The 19,362-nt window shown below is 43.1% G+C and overlaps 1 protein-coding gene across 50 annotated transcripts in view; it reads right to left on the bottom strand.

Moving 5' to 3' along the window:
• The window catches only part of NEB (nebulin), a 158,793-nt gene that overhangs the window by 113,728 nt on the left and 25,703 nt on the right, over positions 1–19,362 (bottom strand). For 41 of the 50 annotated variants that reach the window (XM_038142070.1, XM_038142082.1, XM_038142075.1 and 38 more), the window contains 33 exons: positions 18,563–18,874; positions 18,037–18,240; positions 17,586–17,690; positions 17,382–17,489; positions 16,907–17,218; positions 16,040–16,243; positions 15,587–15,691; positions 15,387–15,494; positions 14,913–15,224; positions 14,251–14,454; positions 13,795–13,899; positions 13,591–13,698; positions 13,113–13,424; positions 12,608–12,811; positions 12,238–12,342; positions 11,441–11,548; positions 10,584–10,895; positions 9,957–10,160; positions 9,535–9,639; positions 8,946–9,053; positions 7,727–8,038; positions 7,102–7,305; positions 6,431–6,535; positions 5,836–5,943; positions 4,849–5,160; positions 4,240–4,443; positions 3,530–3,634; positions 3,246–3,353; positions 2,811–3,122; positions 1,995–2,198; positions 1,727–1,831; positions 1,116–1,223; positions 679–990 (listed from right to left, as the gene is read on the bottom strand). In XM_038142070.1, the coding sequence (XP_037997998.1) occupies positions 679–990; positions 1,116–1,223; positions 1,727–1,831; positions 1,995–2,198; positions 2,811–3,122; positions 3,246–3,353; positions 3,530–3,634; positions 4,240–4,443; positions 4,849–5,160; positions 5,836–5,943; positions 6,431–6,535; positions 7,102–7,305; positions 7,727–8,038; positions 8,946–9,053; positions 9,535–9,639; positions 9,957–10,160; positions 10,584–10,895; positions 11,441–11,548; positions 12,238–12,342; positions 12,608–12,811; positions 13,113–13,424; positions 13,591–13,698; positions 13,795–13,899; positions 14,251–14,454; positions 14,913–15,224; positions 15,387–15,494; positions 15,587–15,691; positions 16,040–16,243; positions 16,907–17,218; positions 17,382–17,489; positions 17,586–17,690; positions 18,037–18,240; positions 18,563–18,874 (6,144 nt within the window). The remainder of the gene's footprint in view (positions 1–678; positions 991–1,115; positions 1,224–1,726; positions 1,832–1,994; positions 2,199–2,810; positions 3,123–3,245; positions 3,354–3,529; positions 3,635–4,239; positions 4,444–4,848; positions 5,161–5,835; positions 5,944–6,430; positions 6,536–7,101; positions 7,306–7,726; positions 8,039–8,945; positions 9,054–9,534; positions 9,640–9,956; positions 10,161–10,583; positions 10,896–11,440; positions 11,549–12,237; positions 12,343–12,607; positions 12,812–13,112; positions 13,425–13,590; positions 13,699–13,794; positions 13,900–14,250; positions 14,455–14,912; positions 15,225–15,386; positions 15,495–15,586; positions 15,692–16,039; positions 16,244–16,906; positions 17,219–17,381; positions 17,490–17,585; positions 17,691–18,036; positions 18,241–18,562; positions 18,875–19,362) is intronic. The other 9 variants (XM_038142107.1, XM_038142101.1, XM_038142100.1 and 6 more) reach the window with 8 other exon arrangements.

The following is a 19,362-nucleotide window of genomic DNA, read 5'->3' as shown; positions in this document are numbered from 1 at the left end:
TTGTAAGGAGAAACAACTGAAAGGAGTTGCAGTTAAAGATGATTAATATTAAAAGCTTACAAGAGTCTTCCTGTCCTTTCCAAAACACTTATTCCTCTAGTCATTTCAACAATTTAGAAGTCCTAACAAAACCCCAAGCTGCCTACCAGGAAAACTGACAAACACCAAGCAACAGGAACCTCATCTCCAAAGCTTGTAGTTGAAACAGTGGAAGAGGACCTGATAAGCAGCAAAGCCAGGTCAGGAAATCAGCTGCACTAACTCCTGCTTTGCATTCAGCCACTAAAACCTCTCACTGGATACCTCACAGGGTTTTCTTCCAATTAAATAAATTTCCAAGCTTACTTAAGCAAACAGAAGTAACAAAAGCCACCTGATTCCAAGGCAGCAAACAACTGTTATTCCTAAATCACATCAAAGCAAGAGAGACAAATCCTTCAGCCTCTCCAAATCACACCTGTCCAAAAGCATTATGCACACATCATCAACTAAAGTTTTACAATATTCAGAGATAAAGCCAATGCTTTTTAAGGGTGTAAAAGAGCACATAATAGCAGTACCAAAAAACTGAAGAAAACGGTCTCAACATAAATCTGTTGTGACTGTATAGCATTGAATAATCAGAATAAGGCTATAATCTATTAAATAATAAAACTACACATCTCTGTGGGTACTCACATCGCTCTGGAGGTCGTAGGCCTGCCGTGCGTGGATCACGTCGTTCTGGTCAGGAAGGCAGGTCCACTGGTGCAGGTACTGCCTGTAGTCAATGTCACTGACCAGGGTCTGGCACTCCTTGGCTGCCTGCACAGACAGGGCATCCACAGGGATGTGGATCTGGGTCTTGGAGTCGTTGTAGGCCTTCTTGTAGAGGCGGTCGTTCTGCAGGGCCATGGCGCGCGCGGCCTGCGCCAGCCTGGGGTCCTCCTTGGCACTGGGGCACCCGATGTAGTGGCCTTTCTCCTTCTCGTGGGTTTCTTTGTACTTGTACTGGAAAAGCAGAGAGAACAGAAGGTGTGTTGCTCACCCGGACACAGCCACCAGACTCAGGCTGCCAGCCTGTGCTTCACTCAGTTCTGCTGAGACACAAGCACCACACGGAGGGAAGGCTGTACCTCACTGCAAATGTCTCTGGAGGCCTTGGCTTGTTTGATGGGAATGGCATCTGCTCTTAGGTCGTAGCCTTTCGCCTTTACCTCATCCCAGGCTTTCTGATAATGTTTCTGTAAAGAAAATTATTCACCTATGTTAAACATAGTGAAATGCCTTCTCTAAAAACCTGCTTGCTGGGAATGACCAGCTTGGGGGCCCAGTTTGCTTCCTGTAACTGGCAGAGTGACAATAATGATCCTGGCAAGTGTCGCAACAGAAAACTCATGACTTACAGTAGGAGCAAGATTAAAACTCAAAGAGGCAGCAGAAATATTCCTCAGGACAGACCACTAAGTCTGCAGACTCCAACAACTCCTCCATGGAATGTATTTGGCAGGTTTTGCCAAAGGAAGCAGAAGCTGTGTGGAATTGCACACTGAGCTTGGGAGTTTGTTCATGAACACACAACCTGTTGATAGGCTGAGAGGTGTTAAAAAACCTCTGGATGTAATTTCCTGTTTACAAGCACATTAGAAGGTGAGTTTGTGCACCACCATTTACAGCAAAAACTGGAAGAACAATTGCCAGCCTTCACTTTTTAACACTTCACAAATATTCCATGTCCTTCTCTTACATTGCTGATGTTGAGAGCATTGACTTTGGACTGCAGCATGACAGGAGTGTCTGAAGGGACGGAAATCTGGGTCTTGTCTTTATCCCAGGCCTCACGATACAGACGCTGAGGAGAAAGGAAGAACAATGGCAATTCAGTATGGTGAGAAAAAAAACACCAAGAGGAATTCTTCAGCAATTCCAATTTGCAAAACTTCCCAACTCGTCATTCCCACCATAGAAATTCTACTCTCCACCACAAAGAAATGAAATGTGAAAGGGGAGCTTACATCACTGAGCTGCATGGCGTTGGTCTTGGCCAGGACAACGTCCGGGGAGTCAGTGATGCTGGTGAACTTCAGCTGCTCCGGCCGCGTGCGGTACAGGCGGTCACTGAGGAGCTCCTGGGCCTTCTTGGCTTTGACCACATCCACAGACCCTTCTGTCAGCCAGCCAATGCCTCGCAGCCATTCCAGGTCAGACTTGTACACATTCTACAGACAAACCAAGGGTTACCAGCATTGCAGAGGTAACTCTCAGCCTAGAGTGCTGGTGCACTCTCAGTTCCTGGAGATGTTCAAGACCAGTGTGGATGAGGCTCTGAATAACCAGGTCTACTGGAAGGTGTCCCTTGCCCATGGCAGGGAGTTGGAATAAGATGGTCTTTTCCAACCCAAACCATTTTGGGATTCTGCAGCTCTAAGTGCAAGAAGGTTTTTTATAAGCCTTTCCCCAACTTATTCTCATACTCTTCACACAAAAAGCAGCCAGTGATGCTCTGTTGTATCAGGTCCTTTCTAGACACAGCACCCCAGATTTGCACAGAAACAATGATACTTTTAAGACACTGCATTCAAAGCAGGGGCATGATCTGCAAGTGGTCTGAAAGCAAACATTCTAGAGCAGACCAAGAAAAGATGGCTTCCTTATCAACTGCCCCAAATATTTCTGGCACCCAGGCTGAAATCCATTGGAAAGAATGAAATAAACATACCAGGACAGACCGCAGGCCCATGAATGTGCATTTGAAAGTATATTTGCCAGTCACTAACAAACAGAGCCTCACACAGCTGCCCTAAAGCTTTCCTACAGTCATTGTCACTCACGTCGCTCTGGAGGTCGTAGGCCTGCCGTGCGTGGATCACGTCGTTCTGGTCAGGAAGGCAGGTCCACTGGTGTAGGTACTGCCTGTAGTCAATGTCACTGACCAGGGTCTGGCACTCCTTGGCTGCCTGCACAGACAGGGCATCCACAGGGATGTGGATCTGGGTCTTGGAGTCGTTGTAGGCCTTCTTGTAGAGGCGGTCGTTCTGCAGGGCCATGGCGCGCGCGGCCTGCGCCAGCCTGGGGTCCTCCGTGGCACTGGGGCACCCGATGTAGTGGCCTTTCTCCTTCTCATGGGTTTCTTTGTACTTGTACTGGAAATACAAAAAGAAGTGAATCTGGGATGAAGGTCTCATAATTTCCTATTGCTACTGATCATAAAAATACATATTCTTGTTTCTAAGGGAACTGAAAATAAATGTAAAGGCATAACATACGTCACTTGCAATATCTCTTGATGCTTTTGCAGTTTTGATTGGAATTGCATCAGCTCTCATGTCATAACCCTTCTTTTTGGCCTCTTCCCAGGCTTGCACATAAAGTTTCTACACAAGAGAAGACAGAGAATGGCTTATCAATATTCTGAAAGATGGGATTTCTACATTTCATAACTGTCTCTCAAATTTTTCATGAATGCGTGTTTCAGAACATCTTTATGATTAAAGAAATGCTGACTTAACTCTGAATTTCCACTAGTTTAGTAATGTTTAAATGTCCTTACATGGCTAACATTGGCTGCATTGGCCTTTGCTAAGAGAATGTCTGGTGTGTCAGGCATGACATGGATGGACTTCTTGTCTGCATCCCAGGCTTCCGTGTACAAGCGCTGCAAGAGAGGAAAACAGCCCTTTACAAACAGTTCTTTATGAAATTATTTTACAATTACAATTATTTTACAAACTGCCAGGGGTAGTTCCAGTAAGCTCTAATACCCTGATACAGCAAAGTTTCTCTCTGGACAGCTCAAGAAGGAAGATTTTGTTCCTCCTAATTTTTTCTCAGGTTAAGCTGGTGCAGCAATTGATAGATTTTGGATTGTGAAGAAACAGCCATAGGAGGAAAAGTGTATTAATTATTCCGTATAAGTTGTTTGATTATGTTTGTTATAAAGGAGGAGGTACTTAGCAACTTTCACCCTCCAGATCTGAGATACGTTGCAGAAGTTTCACATCCAGAGAACTTCAGGTATCTCCTCATCACTTGTTCATCATGAAGTATTACTCTTGGAAAATATGTGAATTTAGGGATTTTTGTCTGTAGATTTTTACCAACTGCTCACTTCAGACTGAGCCCTGAGAGAACAGCTTTCCCATGCAATGGCTGAATTTGGACATGAACTTTCTCTTAAATCCACAAGTTTTTGGTTTTACTTTGTATTTTGAATTTTTCACCTCATAAACAAGTTCTATTAATTGGCAATACCACCCTCACCTTATTCATGATCTCAGCATTTTGCTTGGCTAAGACCATGGCCAAGGAATCGGTCACACTGGTAAATTTGATTTTGTCTGCAGGCTGGCGATACTTCCTGTCACTGAGGATTTCTCCAGCTTTCTTGGCTTTCTCAACCTCCAAGGAACCAATAGGAACCCATCCAATGCCTCTCAGCCATTCCAGGTCTGATTTGTAAACAGCCTGAAAAAATTTGAGAGTTTGTTATATATGGGCAAGTGTGATCAAATATTAAAATTAATATAAACAAGCACATACATTATGAACAACTGGGTATGTTTCTGAGGATACGGTTCTGAAAACAATTGGTGTTTTCAAGATTAAGTAAAATAATTATTAAAAAGGAAAAATAAAAGAGGTATTGGAGCGCAATGCTAGAGCCAGAGTAAAACACAAATTATATCTACTGAAAAAATAGGATTAAACATATATTTGACGAAAGAATAGAAAGAATGAAAACATTTCAACAAGCCTGATGCATACGACTAGAGGCATATTTTAAAAATTAGATTGTGCAAGACTTAATTCTGTGTTAAAGAATTGCTGTGTTAAAAAATTACTATGCTACAAATTTAAGGATTTGCTCACATCACTCTGCAGGTCATAGGCTTGCTTGGCGTGGATCACGTCGTTCTGGTCGGGCAGACAGATCCACTGGTGCAGGTAGTGCCGGTAGTCGGCGTCGCTCACCAGCTGCTGGCACTTCTTGGCCAACACAATTCCCAGCATGTCCACGGGGCTGCTGAACCTTGTCTTGGACTTCTCAAAGTCCTTCTTGTACTCCCTGTCACTCTGGATCTTGGCCACGTGCATCGACCACATCATCTTGGGGTCGTCCTCGATGTTCCTGGCCCCGATGTGGTGGCCCAGCTGCTTCCGATAGCCTTCCTTGTACTTGTACTGTAGGGGAAAAAAAATCCATATTTTATATATATATATATATATATATATATATATAGTCATACACTTTATCCTTTTTTAACACAAAGCATTTAAATAGATTTCTTGGTAGAAAAACATAGAGCATAAAAATCTGTTGTTCTCTGTCTCTTAGTGATATTGCCTCATCCTTGAAACAAAACTTGTCCCAGTCATTGCAGGGTTTTTTTCCTAGTTTTGTGTTTTGGGTTTCAATGTGACAGCGAAACAGAAATAATTCTTTCCTCCAGAAAAGACAAGCATTTAAACTTTTAGAATTTATTTACTCACATATCTCTTTTGGGGACAGATTTTAAAGTGTTTCCTATTTTGAATGAGAAATTATCTTGACTCACTCTAGCATAGACTCCTACATCTTTTTGTTCATCCTTCTTGAACATCCATGGATAACAATGCGGGGGGCATATAAAGAATCTTCACATTATTATATTTATGCTTTTCTGTGATACATAACTCTTACAAAAATACTGGCTATTAATTTTTTTTGTGCACTTAAGGTATAGGGTAGAATCACTATGAAAACAGATTTCTGTGTTATCTATTTTGTGAAAAGTGACACTAGCAAACAAATGAACAAAGATTCTGATTCTTTTCCATTACCAAATCCATAGAGAAATGACAACAAAGCCTGCTCACCTCACTGGCAATCTCCCTGGAGGCTTTGGCAGACTGAATGGGAATGGCATCGAAACGCAAATCATAGCCCTTCTTCTTCGACTCCTCCAAGGCCAGTTTGTACATTTTCTGTGAGAAAAAAATTCACAATCTAGTTTCAAAAACAAAATTCAAAATTGCATTTCAGTTCAGCATAACTGTGCAGTAAAACAAATAAAGTCCCTAAACTATATTGGACATCTTCAGACAATATAAATACTGTTCTCTAGAAACGAAAAAAAAAAAAAAACAACCAGATTTCAAAGACCTCATAATTTCATTGTAGATGTTTGGAAAATAGAAATCATTTAGGGAAGGCAAAGATGGGAACATTCAGAAAGCTAATTTACCTATTTCCACAACTTGCTGTAGAAATGATTTCTCATTTATGGGGCATAATATATTTTAAAAGAAAATATATTTTTGTGGAAGTACAACTCTGATTTCAGCACTGGAACTGGCCATGTATGAAAATAAACGACCTGACAATATTTTAAAATCAATAAAAAATCAAAGGTGATGAAAAGTGTACTTATCAGAAACCCTTTAACTGTCTCAGCTCTCCAGTTGCACTCACCTCACTGTAGTTCACTCGGTTCTGTTTGGCCAGCAGGATTTCTGGGGTGTCAGGCATGACATGAATTGAGGTCTTGTCTTTGTTCCAAGCTTCAGTGTACAAACGCTAAAAAGAAAACAGGAAGAGATGTATAGGACATTCCAAACCAGGTTAACATCTGAATAATCATGGAAAACACACTAATTAAAATTATAGGAACCTGGTCTGGTGGAAATTATCCCTTCCCATGGCAGGAAGTCGGAACAAAATGATCTTTAATATCCCTTCTAAGCCAAACAATATTATGACACTATAAAATATAATATAGATGTACAGTTATGTGTTAATCTGGTAAAAGCAATATCAACAAAAGTAGAATTTATCTGAGGGAGTTTTAAAACATTAAAGAAACTGCCACATTGCTTCAGAACAATGAATAAACCAAAGAATTATTAGTGCCCAATGCACACACACCCCAAGGAAAATATTTAAATGTAAAATGCAGAATATTACACAAATTTGAGTCTTCCATTACCTGACCTTAGAGTTTTGGGTGAAATAACAAAAGCACAATGACTGAAAATGCATCATGCTTGAACTGCAGCACTGCTTGTGCTCAGTTCATTCCCAGTCCTGCCTCCAGGGCTGAGGCAGACACCTCTGATGCTTCACCCAGAAGGATCAGGACTCACCTTGTTCATGATGTCTGCATTCTGCTTGGCCAACACCATCTCCAGGGAATCCGTGACACTGGTGAACTTGATGGTGTCCGGATGCTGGCGGTAAATTTTGTCACTCAAGATCTCCCCTGCTCTCTTGGCTTTCTCAACTTCCAAGGAACCAATTGGGACCCAGCCAACGCCCCGCAGCCACTCCAGGTCAGATTTGTAGCAGTTCTGTTACAATAAAAAAAATTACACAGCTTATTTTAATAATATTATCATCATAATGTACATTACACAGTGCATCTTTCCAAAGGAAAAACATCTTCCTATCAGCTCTTAATTAAAACAAATTCAAAGCTGTAAAGAAAATTGGGGGAAAAATAACAGCATTTCACCTATATTAAGGGCGAAACCATTATCCAGCTTCAACAGAATGGTAAATTATAGATAATCCAAATCCTGGAATTACAGGATTTCATTTATATATCGTTAGTTAGTATAACCTCTAGGAGATCTGAGCATCAATTAACCATGAAACTTAAAAATAAATCTCAAAATGTTGGTTCTACCACTCCAGAACAAGATGGCCTGATATAATTACGTAAAATATCAAACTCATTCCTCAGCAAAAATCAAGTGCCAGAGAACTCACATCACTCTGGAGCTCGTAGGCTTGCTTGGCGTGGATCACGTCGTTCTGGTCGGGCAGACAGATCCACTGGTGCAGGTAGTGCCGGTAGTCAGCGTCGCTCACCAGCTGCTGGCACTTCTTGGCCAACACAATTCCCAGCATGTCCACGGGGCTGCTGAACCTTGTCTTGGACTTCTCAAAGTCCTTCTTGTACTCCCTGTCACTCTGGATCTTGGCCACGTGCATCGACCACATCATCTTAGGGTCGTCCTCAATGTTCCTGGCCCCGATGTGGTGGCCCAGCTGCTTCCGATAGCCTTCCTTGTACTTGTACTGAAACAGAAGAGATTTAAAGTTACTTGGTATATTGACAAATTAATAAATAGTTCTAGCAGTTTAACATACTTGTTATTTTGTAAAGATAAAAATATTATATAAGTCTTTCTACTTTGGGAATCATTTTCACATAAGAAGCTTTTTTATTAGATATAATTACCTAAGACTTTTTAGATTACTATAACACACTTTCCATTAACTAAACATTTAATGTCACATTCTGACAAGTTTGGTACTTCATATTCTTTTACTATTCAGAGTAAACTGTAAATATTAACTTCCTTTACAAACCTTTCACAAAACTCCTTGAGTAATACAATATGATTTATTACAAATAAATAATACAAAATACAAAATACAAATCTGCTCTGAATACAAAAAGTTGAAATATCTGACTTGAGTGTAAACAAGGAGCATAAAAATCTGTTATCCTCCATCTCTATGTGATGCTGCCTTATCAGAAGCAAAAGTGGTCCCAGTCATTGCATACTTTATCCCTGGTTTTTATGTTCACACATCTTGAATTTCAATATGACACTTTATCAGAAATATTGTTTGAATCAGAAATTAACCTGACAAACTCTACCCTTGGTTGATACACATTTTTGGTCGTGCTGCTTGAATATCTATGGACAGCAACAGAAGTATTGCAGGGGGCACATTAATAATCTTCACATTATTATATTTATTTATTGCAGTGATATATTCCTCACAATAAAAATACTGGCTCCTCCTTTCCTTCATGCACTAAAGGCAATGTAGTGGATCATAAAAAAGAATCAAAAAAGAATCACTATGAAAACAGATTTCAAGATTATCCATTCTATGAAGTATGGCAATAGCAAACATTCTGATTCTTTTCCATTACCAAATCCATAGAGAAATGAGAACAAAGCCTGCTCACCTCACTGGCAATCTCCCTGGAGGCTTTGGCAGACTGAATGGGAATGGCATCGAAACGCAAATCATAGCCCTTCTTCTTCGACTCCTCCAAGGCCAGTTTGTACATTTTCTGTGAGAAAAAAATTCACAATCTAGTTTCAAAAACAAAATTGCATTTCAGTTCAGCACATCTGAGTAATAAAACTATTCGAGTTCCTAAACAATATTGTTGATTTTCAGGCAACTTAAACATCTTCAGCCCAGCTCTACATTCACTAGAAAATAAAAAACTGCGGATTTCAAAGACCTTGTAATTTTATTGTAGATGCTTGGAAAATGGAAATCATTTAGGGAAAGCTAAGCAAAACTAATTATTTCTATACCTTGCTGTAGAAATGATTTCTAATTAATGGGGGATAGTATATTTCAATAGCCCAGTTAGATATCCAGGAGTTCAATTTCTGGAACAACTCTGATTTCAGCATGGGAACAGACCATTCGCGAAAATAAATGACCTGACAATATTTTAATATTAACTAAAAGTCAGGGATGACAAAAGCATACTTGTCAGAAGTACAAGTTAATTGCCTCAGCTCTCCAGTTGCACTCACCTCACTGTAGTTCACTCGGTTCTGTTTGGCCAGCAGGATTTCTGGGGTGTCAGGCATGACATGAATTGAGGTCTTGTCTTTGTTCCAAGCTTCAGTGTACAAACGCTGAAAAAGAAAACAGGAAGAGATTGATATGGCATTTAAAACCAGGTTAATATTTCAATAATCAGGGAAAACACAGACCATACCAAATGAAAATATAGGAAATGTAACAGGGATAATCAGTTAGGTAATAAGGAAGAGACAGTATTAACAAAAGGAGGATTGACTTGCGGAAATTTAACAACATTTAAAAAACCCCACATTGATTAAGGAGAGGGAATAAACCAATGAGCATTGCCTGTGCTCAGTTCATTCCCAGTCCTGCCTCCAGAGCTGAGGCAGACACCTCTGATGCTTCACCCAGAAGGATCAGGACTCACCTTGTTCATGATGTCTGCATTCTGCTTGGCCAACACCATCTCCAGGGAATCCGTGACACTGGTGAACTTGATGGTGTCCGGATGCTGGCGGTAAATTTTATCACTCAGGATCTCCCCTGCTCTCTTGGCTTTCTCAACTTCCAAGGAACCAATTGGGACCCAGCCAACGCCCCGCAGCCATTCTAGGTCAGATTTGTAGCAGTTCTGTTAAAAAATAGAAAAAAAATCACCCACACAGGTTGTTGTACCAATAACAATAATGCAACTTACATGGTGAATAGTTCACCAATAAGTAACCTCACTACCAACTTAACAATTAATTTAAATAAATTCAAAGCACAAGATAAAATATAGAAAAAAAGTGCATTTCCACTGCATTAAGGGTGAAACCATTATCCAACTTCAACAGAATGGTAAATGATAGGTAGCAATTCTGGAGTTAGAGGATTCCATTGAAGCATCAATTAGTTAACACATCCTGTTGGAGAGGTCAGTTTCAATCACCCACAAAATGTAAAAATAAATCTCAAAATGTTGGTTCTACCACTCCAGAACAAGATGGCCTGATACAATTACCTAAAATATCAAACTCATTCCTCAGCAAAAATCAAATGCCAGAGAACTCACATCACTCTGGAGCTCGTAGGCTTGCTTGGCGTGGATCACGTCGTTCTGGTCGGGCAGACAGATCCACTGGTGCAGGTAGTGCCGGTAGTCGGCGTCGCTCACCAGCTGCTGGCACTTCTTGGCCAACACAATTCCCAGCATGTCCACAGGGCTGCTGAACCTTGTCTTGGACTTCTCAAAGTCCTTCTTGTACTCCCTGTCACTCTGGATCTTGGCCACGTGCATTGACCACATCATCTTGGGGTCGTCCTCAATGTTCCTGGCCCCAATATGGTGGCCCAGCTGCTTCCGATAGCCTTCCTTGTACTTGTACTGAAACACAAACCAAGATATTACATTTCTGTATCACCTATAAATATCGGTTACTCATATTAAATATTTCTAACAATAACCTTTCCAAATTTATCTATAACCTACAATTTAAAAAAAACCAGTCAAATCAATTCTTATGCTAATAATTTTCTAGAACTAAAATGTTTTGCTATTTGAGTTAGAACCCTAAACAGAAATTTTTTATCATTTTGCTTCTGAATAAATTTGTTTTACTAATATTAGTGAGAAATAATCCTGGTCTTATTAATGCATTTAACCCTTATTACATATAATGTACACATACTGTAAATACTTATCTACACATATAGGGTTATGAGCTATACAGCTATCATGACAGCAGCATTATACTGTTCTTATAATTATCAATATTTAGTTTTTTAAACATATATGATAATTTACTTGCAAAAATCTATTACTTAAGGTCACAGTTTAACTGCAGTGCCTTTTACAGGATCCAGCTGATAATTTTCAGGTTGCAGAGGAGAGATGTCAACATAGAAAGAAACAAAAAGTTGGATTCTTACATCACTGGCAATTTGCCTGGATGCTTTGGCTGCTTGGATGGGGATGGCATCAGCTCTCAAATCATAGCCTTTCTTCTTTGAATCTTCCATGGCTTGTCTGTATTGTTTCTAGATGAAGAATTAAACAATGGGACTCATGTAAGTTCCATATGTTATATTCTATGCAAAACAAATTGCTTGGAAGTAGATCTAATAATTGTGTTTAGATTTAGTATACCCAGTTTTATCTACCTTTAACTCAAAACCTCAGATCAGTAGCTGATACAAATTCATGTCAAAGGAAGACCTTTGCTAAATATATTTGTTAGTTAATTTTTATTTTACTGTTTTAAATAATGTAACCTTGACTGCAATTTATAGCTAAACTTTTCTTCTATAAAAATGGAGTAAAACTTACTTTTAAAAACCACTGATGTGGCTTACTGATGTGAACTTGTTTGCCTAAAATAACGTTGAACACTGGCATCACACCTTTTCAGAATTATGCTGGTAATTACCTTTCTGGCATTAATTTTTGCCTTCCCAACATTATGCACACTGGCAGAAATTACTCCCCAAAAATTCAGTGGAAACACACAACTTGTGTGGAATTTATGGAATTTCTTCTCACCAGTGCTCACTCTTCTATGTATGCACTACTACAAATAAACAAACAATGCTTTTAAAGTCACAATTTTTTTGATATATATGGGATTTACTGAAGGAAACTGATAGTGCCATCTCTAGAAGGTTTCCCAGAACATTCCTGATCCAGCCACGACACAGAGCAGTTACATTTGGAGAGCTCCCACACTCACCAGACTGTAGTTCTTCTTGTTCTCTCTTGCCAGTGTGATTTCAGGCGTGTCAGGCATGATGTGGATTTGTGTCTTGTCTTTATCCCAGGCCTCAGTGTACAAACGCTGCAGGAGAAACACAGCAGAGTATTTGGAGACATACACAATTGATAATTTTGACAAATTAACTTGATAATTCTCAAGGAAGATATTATTAAATCAGCTCTTGATGAAAACAAGTTTCCCATGGATTACCAAAAACGGAACTTACATTTTTACAGCCTTACAGTGCTGAAATCTCACAGCACAGGCACAGGTCTGTGGTCCCAGTCCTGTCTCAGGGGTTTAGGCAGAGATTGTTGATGAGTTACTGGATGAAATCCAGACTCACCTTGTTCATGGTGTCTGCATTCTGCTTGGCCAACACCATTGGGAGAGAATCTGGGATGCTGGTGAACTTGATGGTGTCCGGATGCTGGCGGTAAATTTTGTCACTCAGGATCTGCCCTGCCTTCTTGGCCTTCTCAACTTCCAAGGAACCAATTGGGACCCAGCCAATGCCCCGCAGCCACTCAAGATCAGACTTGTAGCAGTTCTGTTACAAAATATAAAGGCAGCAGTTAAAAATTTCCCCTTTGTATGTTAAGCAGCGTTTAAATATATTCAAATTCCCCATTATGAATGATGATAGGGATCTAATTCTGTTGTTTAGGTGTAGATAAACCTTCATAATGCCCTGACATTCAGATTCCTTCACTCCTCAAAATATAATGGCCTTGCTTGGAACAGGGAAAAAAAAATGCAACGTGAAAAGATATGAGAGCAAATACTCTAGTTTATATTCCAAGGAAATTACAAACATTTCAGTAGTCCAGAGCTTATCAGCAAGTACTCACATCACTCTGGAGGTCATAGGCTTCCTTAGCATGGATCACATCATTCTGGTCTGGCAGGCAGGTCCATTCATGGAGGTAGTGCCGGTAATCGACATCACTGACCAGCTCCTGGCATTTCTTGGCCAACACCACTCCCAGCATGTCCACAGGGCTGCTGAACCTTGTCTTGGACTTCTCAAAGTCCTTCTTGTACTCCCTGTCACTCTGGATCTTGGCCACGTGCATCGACCACATCATCTTGGGGTCGTCCTCAATGTTCCTGGCCCCGATGTGGTGGCCCAGCTGCTTGCGATACCCTTCCTTGTACTTGTACTATGGACAAAAAAACATTCAATGAGTGTTAGTTGCGGGTTTTTATATGACCCCAGCAGCCCCTGTGGAACCACCTCCACAAAACACAGCAGCTGAAACCACAGAGATTTTAAAGTGAGAAAAGACTGAGCCCCAGTGTGTGCCACGAGGGCTGCTGTGCACTCACATCACTGGCGATGTCCCGGGAAGCTTTGGCAGATGTGATGGGAATGGCATCTGCCCGCATGTCGTAGCCCTTCTTCTTCTCCTCCTCCATCGCCTGCTTGTACAGTTTCTGCAACAGACACCACCAGGCCCTCAGACATCGCTGCTGCCCACACACAGCAGCACCCAGGGATGGACACACACTGCACCCTCAACAAGCACCCACCTCGCTGAAGTTCACTTTGTTCTGCTGGGCCAGCAGGATCCCAGGCGTGTCCGGCATGATGTGAATGCTGGTTTTGTCCTTCTCCCATGCTGAGATGTACGAGCGCTGCAAAAGGAGGAGCACAGAGGGAGGTCACACTGGCTCAGAAAAACCTCAACGAGATCAGCTCCATGAACCAAAGCAAGGGGCCTCTGCTTTGCACTGACTCAGGAACTCCTGCCCTTTCCCCAAACTTTTCTATGCTTCACCCTTTTCTTTTCCACATTGCAACCCATTACTGCTCCAACTACACAACCACACAAAAGAAGGTTTTATCTCAAACAAGGAACACTAATCCCTGAGGCAAGAGGGATTTTTTTCCCCTTCCACAACCAGGGCCTTGGAAGGACATGGAACAACATCCTGGGAAAGGATGATGCTCATTGCCTTCAGGATGCAAACTCAAGGAAATCTCACTTGGTCCATGATTTTGGAGTTGTGCTTTGCCAGCACCATGGGCATCGAGTCAGGAAGGCTGGTGAATTTGATGGTGTCTGGGTGCTGACGATACTTCTTGTCACTCAGGATCTCACTCGCCCTCTTGTTCTTCTCAGCATCCAATGATCCAATTGGGGACCAGCCAATGCCCCTCAGCCACTGCAGGTCAGACTTGTACACATTCTGGAAGGATAGGAAAGGCAACAAAGCAACTTAGCAAATTCCTCACTCCAAGCAACATCTCCTACCACAGGAAGTTCCACTTAATGGAACATGTTCCACTTGGTCAACCCACCAGCTTACGCCACAAAAGTGACGCTGGATAAGTTCAGCTTCCAGAAACCTGTCTGACACTATCATACAATCCACAAATCTTCTCCCTCTCTCTTCTTGGTATTGCCAGCAAAGACCTACCCCATTTCTCAATCTGCATCTGGCAGAGACATTGGAGGAGCCCTTCACCCCATCTCCAAAGGCTCTACATACTATTCTCAGCTGCACAATTTCTTGCCTTTGCCAACACTTGGTTCTCCAGAAGACAAAGTTTTGAATTCCTGTGACCTTTCCTTGCCACAGAGACTTCCTCAAACAGTAGAATAGACAACCCAAGGTTGTCACTCAGCCAGTGAAGAACTACTCACATCACTCTGCAGGTCATACACTGTCTTGGCATGGACAACATCATTCTGGTCTGGCAGGCAGGTCCAGCGGTGCAGAGGGTGCCGGTAATCGGCATCACTGACCAGCTCCTGGCATTTCTTGGCCAACACCACTCCCAGCATGTCCACAGGGCTGCTGAAGTGGGTCTTGGACTTCTCAAAGGCTTTCTTGTACTCCCTGTCACTCTGGATCTTGGCTACATGCATCGACCACATCATCTTGGGGTCGTCCTCAATGTTCCTGGCCCCGATGTGGTGGCCCAGCTGTTTGCGATACCCTTCCTTGTACTTGTACTATGGACAAAAAAATGTTCAATGAGTGTTAGTTTCAGGTTTTTATATGACCCCAGCAGCCCCTGTGTCAACATTTCCAGAAAACACAGCAGCTGAAGCCACAGAGATTTTAAAAAAAGGACTCAGCCCCAGTATGTGCCATGAGGGCTGCTGTGCACTCACATCACTGGCGATGTCCCGGGAAGCTTTGGCAGATGTGATGGGAATGGCATCCGCCCGCATGTCGTAGCCCTTCTTCTTCTCCTCCTCCATCGCCTGCTTGTACAGTTTCTGCAACAGACACCACCAGGCCCTCAGACATCGCTGCTGCCCACACACGGCAGCACCCAGGGACACACACTGCACCCTCAACAAGCACCCACCTCGCTGAAGTTCACTTTGTTCTGCTGGGCCAGCAGGATCCCAGGTGTGTCCGGCATGATGTGAATGCTGGTTTTGTCCTTCTCCCAGGCTGAGATGTACGAGCGCTGGAAACGCAGAGCACAGAGGGAGATAAGATCACACAGGTTTAGGGAAAAAAAATCAATGAGCAAATCACGTCCACAAACCAAAGCAAGGGGCCTGTACTTTGAACTGACCCAGGAACCCATTTCCTTTCCCCAATATTTCAAACGTTTCACTGTTTTCCACACTTTACCTCTTTACTGCTCCAACCACACAAAAGAAGATTTTTATCTCAAACAAGGAACACGAATCCCTGAGGCAAGAGGGATTTTTTCCCTTTGCACAACCAGGGCCTTGGAAGGACATAGAACAACATCTTGAGAAAGGATGATGCTCATTGCCTTCAAAATGCAAATACAAAGAAATCTCACTTGGTCCATGATTTTGGAGTTGTGCTTTGCCAGCACCATGGGCATTGAGTCAGGAAGGCTGGTGAATTTGATGGTGTCTGGGTGCTGACGATACTTCTTGTCACTCAGGATCTCACTCGCCCTCTTGTTCTTCTCAGCATCCAATGATCCAATTGGGGACCAGCCAATGCCCCTCAGCCACTGCAGGTCAGACTTGTACACGTTCTGGAAGGACAGGAAAGGAAACAAAGCAACTTAGCAAATTCCTCACTCCAAGCAACCTCATCTCCTACCACGGGAAGCACTACCAAATGGAACATGTTTCCCTGGGTCAACCCACCAGACACCAGGAATAGGACTCCCATGAAGATCAGATCCCCACACCTGGCTCCCCACTCCTTCAACAGTAGAAGTACCTGCCAAGTAATCCACCACCCTCCTTCTCCGTCTTCTTAGTGTCCCCGTCAAAGACCTGCTCCATTTGGCATTCTGCAGCTGGCAGAGGCATGGGAGATGCCTTACATTGCCCAAGACCCTCTGTACCATGTACCACTGCACCCAGAGCTTGCCACTGCCACTCATGGTCTTCCAAATGCAAATATTTTACCCTGCTGCCCTTCCCCTGCCTTACTGTACTGAAGGTCTCAGCCACAACTCTCCCCACAAAATTTTCATGGCAAGAAATGATTTTTTTGTGACCATGAAGCATGAGCCCACAAAAACATCATCGCTGACTGTCCATGACAAGAAGCCCCACAACACAATCTCACTCCCTCAGAATCAGCCAAGAATCCACACATTATTACCCCCAGAAGAATGCCTTCCAGCAGAGGAACAGAACACAAGAGAGACTTGTGGTTGCAACACAGCCAGTAAAGAACTACTCACATCACTCTGCAGGTCATACACTGTCTTGGCATGGACAACATCATTCTGGTCCGGCAGGCAGGTCCAGCGGTGCAGAGGGTGCCGGTAATCGGCATCACTGACCAGCTCCTGGCATTTCTTGGCCAACACCACTCCCAGCATGTCCACGGGGCTGCTGAAGTTGGTCTTGGACTTCTCAAAGGCTTTCTTGTACTCCCTGTCACTCTGGATCTTGGCCACGTGCATCGACCACATCATCTTGGGATCGTCCTCGATGTTCCTGGCCCCGATGTGATGGCCCAGCTGCTTGCGATACCCTTCCTTGTACTTGTACTATGGACGAAAAAATGTTCAATGAGTGTTAGTTTCAGGTTTTTATGTCGCCAAGGTCCCCACAGCACCACCTCCACAAAACACAGCAGCTGAAACCGCAGAGACTTTAAATTGAGAAAAGACTGAGCCCCAGTATGTGCCATGAGGGCTGCTGTGCACTCACATCACTGGCGATGTCCCGGGAAGCTTTGGCAGACTTGATGGGAATGGCATCCGCCCGCATGTCGTAGCCCTTCTTCTTCTCCTCCTCCATCGCCTGCTTGTACAGTTTCTGCAACAGACACCACCAGGCCCTCAGACATCGCTGCTGCCCACACACGGCAGCACCCAGGGATGGACACACACTGCACCCCCAACAAGCACCCACCTCGCTGAAGTTCACTTTGTTCTGCTGGGCCAGCAGGATCCCAGGCGTGTCCGGCATGATGTGAATGCTGGTTTTGTCCTTCTCCCACGCTGAGATGTACGAGCGCTGGGAAACAACAGGAAACAAAGCACACAGGTTTAGGAAACGAACTCAATGAGAACATCAGCTCTATGAACCAAAGCAAGAGGCTTCTACTTTGAACTGACCCAGAAACTCCTGCCCTTTCCCCACACCTTTCTAATGCTTCACCCTTTTCCACATTACACCCCATTCCTGCTCCAACCACACCAAAAATGATAGTTTTATCTCAAACAAGGAACACAAATCCCTGAGGTAAGAGGATGCAGCATCCCCTGAGGTGAAGAACCCAGGCCATGGAAGGGCATAGAACAAAATCCTGGGAAAGGATGATGGTCATTGCCTTCATAATGCAAATACAAAGAAATCTCACTTGGTCCATGATTTTGGAGTTGTGCTTTGCCAGCACCATGGGCATTGAGTCAGGAAGGCTGGTGAATTTGATGGTGTCTGGGTGCTGACGATACTTCTTGTCACTCAGGATCTCACTCGCCCTCTTGTTCTTCTCAGCATCCAATGATCCAATTGGGGACCAGCCAATGCCCCTCAGCCACTGCAGGTCAGACTTGTACACGTTCTGGAAGGACAGGAAAGGAAACAAAGCAACTTAGCAAATTCCTCACTCCAAGCAACCTCATCTCCTACCAAGGGAAGTTCCACTTAATGGAGCACATTCCACTGGGTCAACCCAACAGCTACCCATCAAGTGGCTGTATGCATCTCCTGGGGCTGTTCATACCATTTCATCTGCACCCAGGACTTGTCAATCTTGGTTCTCCAGAAAACGAGGATTTCCATCTGTTGCCCTTCCCCTACCACACAGATCCCTCCTCCAACTGTAGAAAGAACACAGGCCAGACAGCCCAAGGCTGTCACTCAGCCAGTGAAGAACTACTCACATCACTCTGCAGGTCGTACACTGTCTTGGCATGGACAACATCGCTCTGGTCTGGCAGGCAGGTCCAGCGGTGCAGAGGGTGCCGGTAATCGGCATCACTGACCAGCTCCTGGCACTTCTTGGCCAACACCACTCCCAGCATGTCCACGGGGCTGCTGAAGTGGGTCTTGGACTTCTCAAAGGCTTTCTTGTACTCCCTGTCACTCTGGATCTTGGCCACGTGCATCGACCACATCATCTTGGGGTCGTCCTCGATGTTCCTGGCCCCAATGTGGTGGCCCAGCTGCTTCCGATAGCCTTCCTTGTACTTGTACTGCAGAAAAAACCAGTATGCACTGAGCATTATTTTAGTTTTTTTCATATTCCTAGAAACCCCTGAGGCATCACCTCCAGCCAATTTATCAGCTGAAACCACAGACAGTTTGGAGTGTGAAAGTGTTCAGCAGATGACCTACAGTGTACAGCTAGAAAAGAATCCACACAATAACCAAAGACTAAAACTTCAATTAATACCCCCTACATAAAGAATCATTTGCTGATCTTCAAGCACAATGACAAAATCAATTCTTACTCAAACTACTCAGGCAATAAAATGTAACTACATAGAGACTTCTGGGAAGATTAAATAAAGACAGCAAACACATACAGGAATGCAATTTTGTATTAATACCTAAGAATGCAAAAAAATTGGGCTTTCATATGCAGCTTTAATTTTTAAATGAAAACTTGGTTTGGGTTTTCTTTCCTCATGCACAGCTCAGCGGTGTAGCTGCAGAGTCAGGGCCATGCAGATGGGCAGTG

The sequence above is a fragment of the Motacilla alba genome, chromosome 7 (assembly GCF_015832195.1).
Source record: "Motacilla alba alba isolate MOTALB_02 chromosome 7, Motacilla_alba_V1.0_pri, whole genome shotgun sequence".
NCBI lineage: Eukaryota > Metazoa > Chordata > Aves > Passeriformes > Motacillidae > Motacilla > Motacilla alba.
Note: the sequence above shows the minus strand (reverse complement) of the source record. Positions and strands in the feature narration are given on the sequence as shown.